At 49.5% G+C, this 13,415-nt stretch overlaps 1 protein-coding gene across 4 annotated transcripts in view; it reads left to right on the top strand.

Annotated features, from left to right (window-relative positions):
• ZC3H7B (zinc finger CCCH-type containing 7B) overlaps window positions 1–13,415 on the top strand; it is an 88,498-nt gene that overhangs the window by 28,823 nt on the left and 46,260 nt on the right. For all 4 annotated transcript variants that reach the window (XM_078147611.1, XM_078147609.1, XM_078147614.1 and 1 more), the window contains exons 3-7: window positions 2,469–2,502; window positions 2,810–3,007; window positions 5,685–5,843; window positions 9,246–9,326; window positions 12,288–12,344. In XM_078147611.1, the coding sequence (XP_078003737.1) occupies window positions 2,469–2,502; window positions 2,810–3,007; window positions 5,685–5,843; window positions 9,246–9,326; window positions 12,288–12,344 (529 nt within the window). The remainder of the gene's footprint in view (window positions 1–2,468; window positions 2,503–2,809; window positions 3,008–5,684; window positions 5,844–9,245; window positions 9,327–12,287; window positions 12,345–13,415) is intronic.

Raw genomic sequence — 13,415 nt, forward strand, 5'->3', positions numbered from 1 at the left:
AAGCAGCGAGGAGTCTGGTCTGGCCAGATCTCAGAGACAGCGTGGCACTGAGTAAGAGCACCAGATTTGTAGTCAGAGGCCTGGGTTCAAGTCCTGCCTCAGTCATGGCCTGAGTAGACTGGGGCAAGGCCTTTCCCCTCTCTGGGGGTTGGTCTCAGGGCTCTGAGGCCCCTTCCAGCTCTGGGTCTAAGATGTTATGATTTCTTGACCCTAGAGTGGAAGTTTCATGTTGGGGCATAGGAGGAAATGTGGTGGGAGGGCAGTGAGACAGGGGAGTCAGGGGAGACATAGGTTAGTCCCTGCCTCTGATCCTGCTTTTGAAGTTACAAAGCATTTCACAAATGTTCTCTATTTGGATCCTTACGATAACCCTGCAAGGGAGGCAATATTGCTATTCCCATGTTACAGATGAGGAAATGGAGGCTGAGAGATTTTATGACTTGCCCAGGGTCACTCAGCTAAGCAAGTGACCACAACAGAATTTGAACGGAGGTCTTCCTGACTCTATCAGATACCGCCTGACTAAGCTGGGTGACCCTGGACAAGTCATTTCAGTTCTGTGGAGCTCTTTTTTTCTCTCTAAAATGGGGATATAGTACCTGTAGGACTCATTTTATAGAGTTATGGTGGAGATCAAATACAAAAGTTTTTGTAAACCTTAGAATTCTATGTAACTCTCATTATTATTGAGTTGGAGGCAGATGGTGGCCTTGAATGTCAGGAGCAGGAATTTGACGTTCCCTACTCCTACCAGTGTGGCCTTGTACAGGCCCGGAGTCAGGAAAACTCTTTTTCCTGAGTTCAAATCTAGCCTCAGACACTTCCTAGCTGTGTGACCCTGGGCAAGTCACTTAACCTCCGTTTGCCTTAGTTTCCTCATCTGTAAAATGAGCTGGAGAAAGATATGGCAAACCACTCCAGTACCTTTGCCAAGAAAAATCCAAACGAGTTGATGAAGAGTCAGACACGACTGAAATGTCTCAACAACAGCAAGATGGGAGTGGGGCTATTGGGGAAATGCTCTTTTAAGGGTCATCTCAGCTGCCAAATTCTAGGAGCCCAAGCACCCTGGGTTGGTGACATCCACGGAGCTGAGTTGGCATTTTGTAGCCACAGGAGAGAAGAGCCTCAAATACCAATGAAAGGACAAAGCCATTCTGTTGGCCCAATGAGAAAGGGTGACGAATGTCATCCACCCATCCACCATCTACCCACCATCCATCCATTCATATAGTCAAAATACGTTTATTAATCACTGACTGTGTGTGGGAATAGAGAGATATGACCCCTGGCCTTACCCTTGGGACACTTACGTTCGAAAAGGGGAGAACAAGACACAAAGAGTGAAGATAAAAAGCAGAGGGGGATCTCTGCAAAGAACAGGTCCTCTGATCATTGTTGGTGGGGGAGAGTCTCAGGGACAGTTTCAGAGATAACGCCTGAGTTGGGCCTTGAAGAAAGGGGGATGGATTTCAGCTGAGGCGAGAGAGGGGTGTCCAGTGACTCGAAAGCCACCCTCCTGCTTTAATTGACATGTCCAAGGTTTGTCAGAATGTGTGCTGTCATTCAATGTAAGGAATTCTATTTTTATAGAAAAAGCATAATCGCCTGGTTTGTCCCACTTGTTGTCCACCTCTGGGAAAAACCTAGCTATGAAGTATCCTGCCCAAAATGCCACATATTAATATTACTACTGCTGCTGCTGCTGCTGCTGCTGCTATTACTACTACTACTGCTACTACTGCTGCTGCTGCTGCTGCTGCTATTACTACTACTACTGCTACTACTGCTGCTGCTGCTGCTGCTGCTATTACTACTACTACTGCTACTACTGCTGCTGCTACTATTACTACTATTAATGCTACTACTATACTACTACTGCTACTACTACTATTACTGCTACTACTACTATTACTACTATTGCTACTACTACTGCTGCTGCTACTACTACTATTACTACTATTAATGCTACTACTATACTGCTGCTGCTATTACTACTACTACTACTGCTCCTGCTGCTGTTCCTGCTACTACTCCTACTATTGTGACTGCTACTGCTACTACCATTTATTTAGTATGTTAAGGTTTACAAAGAGCTTTATAAATATTATTTCATTTGATTCTTACCATAATCCTGGGAGGTAGGTGCAATTATTGTCCTGATTTAAAAGATGAGGAAAACAGAGGAAGACAGATGTTAAGTGACTTATCCAGGGTCACTAGTAAGTGTCAGAGGTTGGATTTGAACTCAGGTCTTCCTGACTCCAGCTCTGGCCAACGTGCCACTTAGTTGGTAACTAGGTAATGAATGTTGGCTGTTGACAGCAGTAACAATGTCGAAGGATCGGAGGGACTGAGCCTAGAGGGCTACTTGGAATCCCACCTAGAGGGATCTCATCTCCTCACCTGCCCCAGGCTGGATGCTTGGGCCGAGGTCTTACCTGGCACATGTTTCCTTATGCCCTCAGGTCCACGATATCACTAAAGCAAGAAGATTATGAGGTAGGTGAACTCCCCTTGGAAAAGGGGTGACCCTGAAGAGGGGTGCAGAATAGTCAGCCTCTCCCCCAGTCCCCCAGGCTCCATCTCGAGGAGGGCAGGGGGCCCTGGGGCGGGAACGGCTCCCCTCCCTGGTGGAGGCCACGGGGGCTCCCCTCCAGGAAGGCTGAGTGGGTAGGGCGAGGATTGGTCCTGGGGATGGGGGAGCAGATTGGCTCCCAGGGGCTGGATACTGGAGGGCGGTGGAGCTTCCTGCCTATACTCCCCACACCTGGACATCTCTCTCTCTTGCCTCTCTGTGGGAGCCCAGGCCTTTCTCCACAAGTTGGTTTGGAACCTGTTTGCTGAGGGGAATGATCTGTTCCGGGAGAAGGATTTCAAGCAGGCATTGGTGCAGTATGTGGAGGGGCTGAACGTGGCTGACTATGCTGCCTCGGACGAGGTGACGCTGCCCCGAGAACTCCTCTGTAAGCTGCACGTCAACCGGGCCGCCTGCTATTTCAACATGGTGAGGACCCCAGCTGTCCCCTGCAGGCCATCGGCCTCCTCCCAGCCTCCATGCACAGCTCCCACCTCCAGCCTCCAACTCTAATCTTTTGCCTCCATATCCTCCAGCTGCCTCAAACCTCCTTCCGCTCCTTCAGCCTCCAATTTCCTTTTGCCTCTATTGCCTGCCACATCTAATCCCCTTCTGTCCCTACAGCTTCCTAACTCTTCCAGCCCCTCCCTCCAAACCCACAACATTTTTTGGAAGGAGGGGAGGGGATCAGAAGAGTCCTCACTCCAAGCCCTCCCACCAATTTGATGAGCCTACCGGACAATAAGCCTTTGTCCATACCCTGGATTTCCCATCTCTCTCTCTCTCTCTCTTTATAGAGTGTGGGGTGGGCCCACTGGTACCTTGCTGAGGAGAACAGAGACAGTTTCTGATGGGGCCATCAGAGGCTCAGATGAATTCGCTGATGGGAAGCTGCCCTCGGCCACTTGGGGATGGGACCCATCCATCCATCCATTCATTCATTCAATCATTCAATCATTCATTCATTCATGTCTTCATTCCTGTTCTAGACGCTGTCAGCCCAGAATCAGAACTTGTGTCCGCCAGGATTTGGGAACTTCCCCAATAATTTCCCTAATAACCCAACCTTTCCAGTTGAGTCTCTCTTTCACAGGAAGTTCTCAAAAATGAATGTTTCAATAGAGATAATATAATAATAGTATTAAGCTCACAATCTCGGCCAATCAAGGCCCCATGATCAGACACACACCATGGAGAAAACTGCTGTCCACAACCTCCGGGCATGACGTCGAGCCACACAAAGCAGAGGGGGATGTTCTTTTTTTTTATCATTATCTTCATGCAGATGCCTGTACTCCCCAACTATGTGCAACAAGAAGCTTTTCCGACGGATAGACCAGGCAGAGGAGACAAAAACATACAGGAATAGGCCCGTGTCGACCCTGCCGTTCTCTGTGTTCCCAGAGCTATCCCAAAGATGCTCCCAGGGAACCTGGGCATGATGAGCTCACACGCTAATCTTTTCAATCCGCTGAAACGTCCCACCTCCGTCCAGTTAGTCTTACCCAAGGGAGGCTAGGTGGCGCACTGGAGGCAGCACTGGGCTTTGAATCAGGAAGACTCATCTTCACCCAGGCCTTAACCCTGTTTGCCTCAGTTTCCTCACCTGTAAGATGAGCTGGAGAAGGACATGCAAACCACTTCAGTGTCTTTACCAAGAAAACCCCCGGTGGGATCACGAAGAGTTGGACACCACTGAGCCACAACAAATTTTTATCCACATAACATTAACTAGAAAACGAAATGGCAGGATAGTGACATCCCAGGGCTGTTTCTATCTGGACTCCATTGGAAAAGAGGAGGAAAATGAAATGAGAATGGCACTTTTCTAAAGCATCTTAAGGTGGTCAAAACCCTCTCCAAAACCTTGTGGTGTATGGACTATGAAGATTATCACCTCCATTTTGCAGATGACAAAACTGAGTCTCAGAGAGGTGAAGTGACTTGCACAGGGTCACACAGCTGGGAATCTAGAATCATAGATTTCGAGCTGGCTGGGCCCTTAGAGCCCAGGTAGTACAGCCCTATCTTTACAGGGGAGGAAACTGAAGCAGATTGAGGTGAAATGATCTGCTCAAAGTCACATAGGGTGCACATGTGATCATGGCTAAGTCACCTAACCCCTCTGAGCCTCAATTCCTATCTGTAAAAGGAAGGTTTGAATTGACTGACCTCTAACGTTCCTTCCAGCTTGGCAGAGGCTGGATTTGAATCCACTTCTCTGGAGGTCAGGGACAGCACTCTTTCCCCTTCACGATTGAAGGACGTTCAGGCATTTTTGTGCGGCCCCTGACATCGCCACTTGGTGCAAGGAGGCAGTGGAGGGGAGTGGCCAGAGCGCTAACCTCAGTGTCAGCAGTCCTGGGCTTGAGACTTTGCTCTGATCCTCACCACACTGTGGCAGGCACAACTTCTCTGGAAACAGCTTCTTCCTTCAAAGGGGCTGATCTTTTATTATCTGCTTGTCAAGGCTGTGGGAAGGAAGGAGCTTTGTAAGGCTTCAATGAGTGGTCAGTCAATAAATGCTTATTAAGCACCCATGGTATGACAGGCTCTGGGGTAAGCACTGAGGACTAGGGACAGTCTTTTCCTATCTGAAGAGAGGAGCCCTGTAGAAATAGACATCGCTATGATTGTTTTGGCTACCGGAGGTATAGGTGCAGGTGGGATGTGGGACGGAAGGCAGGACAACTCAGTATTTCTGGGTATTTTGTGTGTTCTGGCTCCCTGCCCTCACCCCCCATGAGGGTGACCCAATGACTTATACACCAACACATCCAGTGGAGGCCCCCCAGTGTTGACAAGAGCTAGCCTGGCTTTTCTCTCTCTGTGCTGGTCCTACTATATTTCCCAAGCTCTCCATTCCAAGCTTCCAGCTCCTCCCCCAGCCCTCCTTCCAAAGCTCCCCAAGCTCCAACCTCTCTTCTACTGGAACCTTTAACCTCCCTCCAACCCACCCCTCTATGTCCTGGCTAGGGGACCCCTGGCCTTCGAGCTCTGGGGATGGGTTCTTTCAGCCCAGAGAGGTGTGGGTGGGAGCAGGGGCTGTGGCCTGGTCTGGGGAGGGAGGTGTGGGTGGGAGCAGGTGTTCCCTTCTTGCTCTCAGGGCCTGTATGAGAAGGCACTGGAAGACAGTGAGAAGGCCCTGGGACTGGACCCAGAGAACATCCGAGCTTTGTTCCGGAAAGCTAGTTCCTTGAATGAGCTGGGGCGCCATAAGGAAGCCTACGAGTGCAGTAAAACGTGCTCCATCTCTCTTCCCCACGTGAGTGTGTTAGGGCCAGATGGCCTGATGGGCAGGACAAATGGGGGCAGGGGGGCGGGAGGCCACCTTGGCAGAGAACGGTGTGGTGCAGTGGGGCACCCAAGTATAATCCAGGCAGAGAAACTGAGAGGGTGAGGCAGGCCAAGGCAGGCCAGGGCAGCACACGGCAGCTCATCTCTTGTAGCTTCCAATGAAGGCGGTTCTTCCACAGTGGTCATGTGTTGGGCATGTTTTATTTTGCTTTTGGATTCCCCAGAGCACAGTGGGAGGAGCAGGCTTTGGAATGAGAGGACCTGGGTTCAGATCCCGGCTCTGATGCCTCCTGCCCGTGTGACTTTGGACACATCATTTAACCACTCGGGTCTCAGTTTCTTCATCTGTAAAGTGGGATGGTCAGAGTAGATGACTTCAGAGGTCCTTTCCAGCTCCAGATCCCCCACTCATGGGTCCGCTTGTCCTTCCTGTCCTGCCTGGTCCAACCTTCACTGGACTTGGGGCAGAGTGACTATAGGAAAGGGAAAACAGAAGGGAGCCAGCAGCTGGGTTAATATAGGAAGTGGACCACCCTGATAGATGTTCTGCCCACTGGTCCCTCCAGATTGTGACCTCCAAATTCATTGGTTCACCCAGCCGTTCATTTATTAGCTCATCCATTCACCCAGGGCTTATTAAGCAGTTGTTATGTGCCTGGCCCTGGGCTGGGGTTACGCCCTGTTCCCACAGTGGAAGGAGCATTGGTTTAGAAGTCAAGAAACCTAGATTCCAATCCCGACTCTGCCACTTGGTGGCTGTGTGACTCTGGGCTAGTCAGTTTTCTTCTTTAGCTTTAGTTTTCCCATTTGAGGCACGTATGGGGATAAAATGAGAAAATGAATGAGAAAGCCATTTAAAAAGCAAAAAGTGGGGGGCAGCTAGACGGCTCAGTGAATAAAGTACTGACTGTGAGCTCAGATCCTGCCTCTGATACTAGCTGTGTGTCCCTGGGCAAGTCACTTACCCCCAATTGTCTCAAAAACAAAACAAAACCAAAACCCTTAGTTCTTGGGCCCCAGGTTGAGAACTCCAACATCAAATGGAGCTTTCTTTCTCTCTCCTAAAGCATCTTCAGTTTCCTCTTAACTGTATTGGTGCCACCCTTTCCAATCTGGAGTTAATTCTCCTGGGCAGAATTGTAAGCCAAATGGGAACTGGATAATTCTACCTTCTCTCCATTGTTTCTAATGTCAACCTGTCTCCTTCAGACAATAGTTGTTTTCCTTCTCTTGCCCTTTTCTTTTTCCTGCTGGCTGCAAACACAATACAGTGTTATTTGCATTGCTACTTAAATATTTTGTGTACATCTTACCTTCCGTCTATATATCCTCAGTGATCTGCTATCTCTTTGTCCCTCAGACCACCCTTTCTTTAAGGCTGGTAGGAGCAGCTTCACTATTGTCTCCATTTTACAGATGGAGAAATAACCACAATAGTAATGAGAATTAACGTTTGTGTAGTGCTTTAAGATTTGCAAAGTGTTTTATAAATGTTACAGAGCAGCTATTGGGTGCCATGGTCTGGAAGATAAGTCATCCTGAGTTCAAATCCAGCTTCAGATAGTAGCTGTGTGACCCTGGGCAAGTCACTTATTTATCCCTGTTTGCCTCAGTTTCCTCCTCTGTAAAATAAGCTGGAGAAGGAGATGGCAGACATGACTGCACAGCCACATCACAAACGTTATCTCACTTGAGCAGAGAGAATCTAAGCTTGTGGAGGTCTTGGCCCATTCACAGCAGGGCCACCTGCTTAATGCTGCGTTAATGGTCTTATTAACCATAGTCTGGTCAGGGCAGAAGGATTAGAAGGTGCTCACTGGTGCATGTGTGTTGCTTTTCTAACCTCAAACCTCGCTGAAGGCAACAATCTCTTTTGCTTCATCACCAAAGCCACAGTTGTCTCTCAGTAAATATTTGTTGGTTAATTAACAGAAGGAAGGAGATTCTCTGGGATGGCTTTGGAATACATTAGTCACCAACTTAAACCTAGGAGGGGCCTTAGAACAGGGGATGTCAGGGCTGGGAGGGGCCTTGGAACAGGGGATTTCTGGGCTGGGAGGGGCCGTGGAACAGGGGATGTCAGAGCTGGGAGGGGCCTGGGAACAGGGGATGTCAGGGCTGGGAGGGGCCTTGGAACAGGGGATGTCAGGGCTGGGAGGGGCCTGAGAACAGGGGATGTCAGGGCTGGGAGGGGCCTGAGAACAGGGGATGTCAGGGCTGGGAGGGGCCTTGGAACAGGGGATGTCAGGGCTGGGAGGGGCCTTGGAACAGGGGATGTCAGGGCTGGGCAAGTCTTTGGAGATCATTCTTTCCAATCCTCTCATTTTACAGAGAAGGAAACTGAGGCCTGGAGAGATAAGAGGACTGGCCTAGAGGCCACATAGTGTAAATGGCACAGTGAGGAACAAAGCCCAGGACCCCGGACTCCCAGCCCAATCTTTTTTCCCCCACACCATGACCTGATATGCGGGTTGGGTTTTTCCCCATACCTTCCTTTGGACATTCCCTTTCTGGGCCATCTTTCTTCCGGCAGTGATAACAGTAGCTAAAATAGCTAAAACTTGTAACCAGTCCTGGAGCAGGGAGGGGCCGTGAAGGTCTCTGGGTCGATTTTAAAGCCAACCCACCGTCACGGCCTTGGATCACTCAGTTAGTCGATCAATTAACACTCACTTATTAAGCGCCTCCCAAGGGCCCAGCACTGTGCCAGGCTCTGCCGATGCAAAGACAAAAACGAAAGTCTTTGCCCCTGAGGAGCTTCCCTTCTAACAGTGAGTGTTCACAGAGTGGGTAAGAGTCGACTCCAGGTCACTGCTCCCAGGAGCTGTGGCCTGGACAGGGATTCCTGATCTCTCACTTAGATTGCAGAGCCAGGGAGGTTGGGCTGGGGGGAGCAGAGGGTAGGCATTTTTTTAACCTCTGAAAAAGCCCCAAAGTCCATCCACCCTGGCTTATAACCAAGGATATTATGATGAATGTTTAACAACCGGCTCTCCAAAAAGCAGGACACACTTTTACATTTAATCTGCAATATTTCTCCATCACTTAATTCTAGACAATCAACAAAACACTAACCCAAACCCTGATTTGTAGTGTGATCCTCATTTCTGAGGTATAAATGCTAACCCTGAAAATTTAACGATCAGCTCTCAGAAGTTGGTAGGAGCTGGCTTCAGTTCCAGACTTTTCAGACAGGAGGGCTTGGGGAAGAACCTGAGAACTGGCCAGGTGGAGGGTAAAGGTGAGGGGGACAAAGAGGCAGGCCCAGGGGAGGCGGGGAAGGGGTCCAGATTTCATCATTTCTTTTACTGTTGGGGACCAAGCAACCTTTTTTTCTCCCTCTTGCTTAACGTTTCCTTTCCTCCTTCAGGATGAAAGTGTCACTCAGCTCAGTCGGGAGCTGGCCCAGAAGCTGAGGTTGCCCTGCCGAAAAGCATATAAGAGACCTCAGGTGGGCAGAGGCCCTGGTCAGTGGTTGTGGGAGGGGAGATGGGCACCTGGAACCTCCTTCCAAGGAGGCAAGAGGTTTGCTGCTCAGGCCCACAGCCCTGCTGGGTGATTTCCTGGGATTTCATAGCCATCAGGGTGGCCCAGTCTCAGCCAGAGACGGGTAGTTTTTGGGGAATCTCTGAGCGTCTGTTTCCTGAGTCACTTCTGAGGTGCAGGTGAGGACACCTCCCAGCCCTTTGGCGAAGAAGCCACCAGGATTTCCCAAGCTGCAGGGCGGGTGCTTTGTGGGACAGAGAAGAGGTGCATGACACAATCTCTGTGACCATCTTTCAGGGAGACTAAGACACACACGGAAAGAGATTTTCAAGACACCAATAGAGGTTCCAATGCTAAGTCAGAGACAGACTAAGTGCCCTGGCAGGTGAGGTTAGGGAGATCTGTGGGAGCTGGAGGCAGGAGAAGGCTTTGGACGTTCTTTGTGAATTCTTGTTGCCCGACATACTTCTGCCCCGATTTGCCTGTGTGACCTTGAGCATGTCACTTCCCTTTTGTCTAGCTGGGCTCTCTGGTCCCCTCCACCTGGGAATCCAAGATCCCACGACCCTGAGCCCCTGTGCCTCCGGCCCCACCGGGAGGAGGAGGAAGGTGGGCCTTTCCTTTTCTTTTGTGCTCCTAGGATTGCCTTGGTCTGCTAAACCCCCCTCACACATTCCATGCTGCAGGGGGCTGCATTCCTTGGCACACTGGAATGAACCGCCTGGGGCCATTTGGGTTTATGGCAGAATAATGGGCATTGACTTAGCATAGACTAGTATTACTTTTGGGGTTTTTTGCCTGTTCACATTTTAACATATAAATCTGCCAACGTGTGGTTGGTTTAGAAATCCTTTAGAGAATGTCTACAATGTGCCCTCCCCAGGTAAGGTGCCTCTTACAGCCCAATTCGGAATTCCCCTAAGAAGTGGGAACAAAGCCTCGGCTCTGGAGCCAGCAGAGTGGGGATTCAAATCCCAGCTCTGCCATTTGGGGGACCTTGGCCCTAGCTTCATCCTTTGCAAGCTGAAGGGCCTCGGGGTCCCATCCCCCACTTCCATCACCTCTTACAGAGCATGCCTGGTGTCTAACGCCACAGTCCCCAGACTCGATTTCATGAATTGCATGCCCCACAGTGGCCTTTGCCAAGGGCATGAACTTATAGCATTATTTTGTCCGTGGAACAAGAGAGACCAGGAGACTGTCACCATAACCAGTGGTCTGATCATCTTCAAACACTCAGGAAGCCCCTGTCTTAGGTACCAAGGGTCCTGTTCAACAGAATCATGCGTATCCAACAATTCTTCCAGCCTAGTTGGGAGATGAAATGGCTGCTTTAAAAGGACCTAGGTTTGTCAAAACACAGACAGACAGACAGACAGAGACAGAGTCAGGGAGACAGACAGAGAGACTTAGAGGAGGACACACAGAAAGTAAGAATTTATTAAGTGCTCTGGGCTAAATGCTGGGTATGCAGATACAAACAAGCTGTACAGCCCCTGCCCTCAAGGAGCTTCTATTTTAATGAGGGAAGAAAGTACATAGAGGGGGGCTGGAAGTGGAGGCAACGTGGTGGAGGAAAGCCAGAAAGTGGCCACAGAGCCTTGTTTCTGGGCAGGAGAAGGTAAAAGGTCACCTATCAGAGCCTAGGACCCTGGGGCAGAGTCCAGGGTTCTTAGGAGGGGGCATGGATGGCTATGATGGCTAGAGTGCAGGCAGCGTGGTATAATTCTACATATGTGTAGAATTCAAAATGAGAAGTGCCATTAAAAAAAAAAAGCCAGACAGTACAATGGGGTGGTGGAGGTTGGCAGGGGAAGCCATCAAGAATTCCTGGGAAGGGGAGAATTAAAATGAATTCTTGAGGATTGGAGGATGGAAACATGTGTTTGGAGATGTCCACACGCTAAGAAGCACAGGCGTTTGTATGCACATAGTACGTAGGTCCTAAAGTCTGTGTAGAAGAGCCTTGATGGCTCCCTCAATAATGACGATCTATAGGAATGAAGCCTGTTGGGGATTTTAGATGGAGATCCTAGGGGTGGGTAAGTATTAGCAAGGAAGGCTGGTGTGTGTGTGTGTGTGTGTGTGTGTGTGTGTGTGTGTGTGTGTGAGTGTTGTGTGAGTGTGTGAGAGTGTCTCTGTATGTGTGTATATGTGTGTGTGAGTGTATGTGTATGTGTGTGAAAGTGTATATGTGTATATGTTTGTGTGAGTGTGTGTGTGAGAGTGTGTGAATATGTGTGAGTGTATGTGTATGAGTGTATGTGAGTGTGTGTGAGAGTATGTGAGTGCATGTGTGTATGAGTGTGTGTGAGTATATGCATATGTGTGTGAGTGTGTGTGTGTGTGTGTGTGTCTGTGTGTGTGTGTCTGTGTAGGCAATAGTAGAGCCCTGGTACTGGGGAGCAGATAATTGCAGAATTTGTCCCACCTTTGCCTCTGTGAGATGCCAGGACTTGATTCTGTCCAATCTCACTCTACGAGCTGGTGTGTGGTGTGGTCATAATGATATTGTCCAAAATCCTCATCTCTCTCTCTCTCTCTCTCTCTCCCCACCCCCCTTCCCCTTCCTCCTCCCTCTCTGTCTGTCTCTCTGTCTGTATTCTCTCCTCTCCTCTTCTCTCTCTCTCCCCTTCTTTGTCCCTCTCCTTCTCTCTCTCTCTCTCTCTCTCTCTCTCTCTCTCTCTCTCTCTCTCTCTCTCTCTCTCTCTCTCTTTCTCTCCCTCTCTCTCTCCCCCTTTCCTTTCTTCCTCCTCTCTCTGTCTTTCTGTCTGTCTTCTCTCCTCTTCTTTTCTCTCTCTCCCCCTCTCTGTCCCTCTCCTCTCTCTTCCCCCATTTCCTTTCTTCTCTCTCCCACCTTTCCCTTTCTCCTCCCTCTCTGTCTGTCTGTCTGTCTCCTCTCTCTCCCTCCCCTCCCTCTCCACAGGAATTGGAAACCTTCTCGCTGCTTAGTAACGGCACCTCGGCTCCCTTAGCAGATCAGGTAGGATGGACCCTTTGTCTACCAGTGGGAGGGTGTGTGCAGTGTGTGCACATGCCTTGGGCCCCCATCATTGCCCAGACTCAGGAAGGAAAGTGAATCATGATTCCTCCCGTGGCCTGGGTGTCATTCTGGCCAATCCCTTCTCACTTTCCCTCCCCTTAATTTGCCCTCTAGTGGAGAAGAGAAGATCTGGGTTCGAGTCTTTGCTTTTTTACTTACTAGGTAAACAAGACCACGAGGCAATCATTCCCCCCATCTGAGCCTCAGTTTCCTCTTCTCCAAAATAAGAATAATAATGTGGAGTTTTCTTGGCAGAGATAGTGAAGTGGTTGGCCATTTCCTTCTCCAGCTCATCTGACAGATGAGGAAACAGGCAAACAGGGTGAGGTGACTTGCCCAGGGTCACATAGCTAGTGAATATCTGAAGCTAGATTTGAACTCATGAAGACTCATCCTCCTGACTCCAGGCCCAGTGCTCTATGTACTGAGCAGAAGTGAGGGAGGATTTCATTTCAAAATGGGGGATGAAAAGTTTGTGCATGGAAAACAGCCAGCGGCCACTTTGACTAGATCAGAGAGTGCTTGAAGGCGAGAAAAAAGAAGTAAGAAAAGCACAGCAGGAGCTGGATTGTGGAGGACTTCAGCTGAGGATTTTGTATCTTATAGTAAAGGAACTGGGGAGCTACTGAAGATCCTTGATTAGGGGAGTGAGCTCACTGCCTTAGAAAAGTCCTTGGGGCAGGTGTGGGGAGGATTGAGTTGGAAAGGAGAGAGTGTAGAGGAAGGGAGACCCACCAGGAGACCGCTTCTGTGGTCCGGGTGGGAGGCGATGGGGTCCAAAGTGGGGCGTGTCAGTGGAGAGAGGCAGCCTGATGGCAGAGTCAGGAAGACCCAAGTTCAAATCCTGCCTCAGATACTTACTAGCTGTTGTGACCTTGGGCAAGTCACTTCACCTAGTCTGCCTCAGTTTCCTTAACTGCAGAGTGAAGATAACAACCTACTTCCTAGAGCTGTTCTGAGGATCAAATGAAATAATACTTGAAAAGCGCTTTGCAAACCTCAAAGTGTTCT

This window comes from Phascolarctos cinereus, unplaced genomic scaffold, assembly GCF_003287225.1.
Source record: "Phascolarctos cinereus isolate Bilbo 61053 unplaced genomic scaffold, phaCin_HiC Scaffold_1;HRSCAF=81, whole genome shotgun sequence".
NCBI lineage: Eukaryota > Metazoa > Chordata > Mammalia > Diprotodontia > Phascolarctidae > Phascolarctos > Phascolarctos cinereus.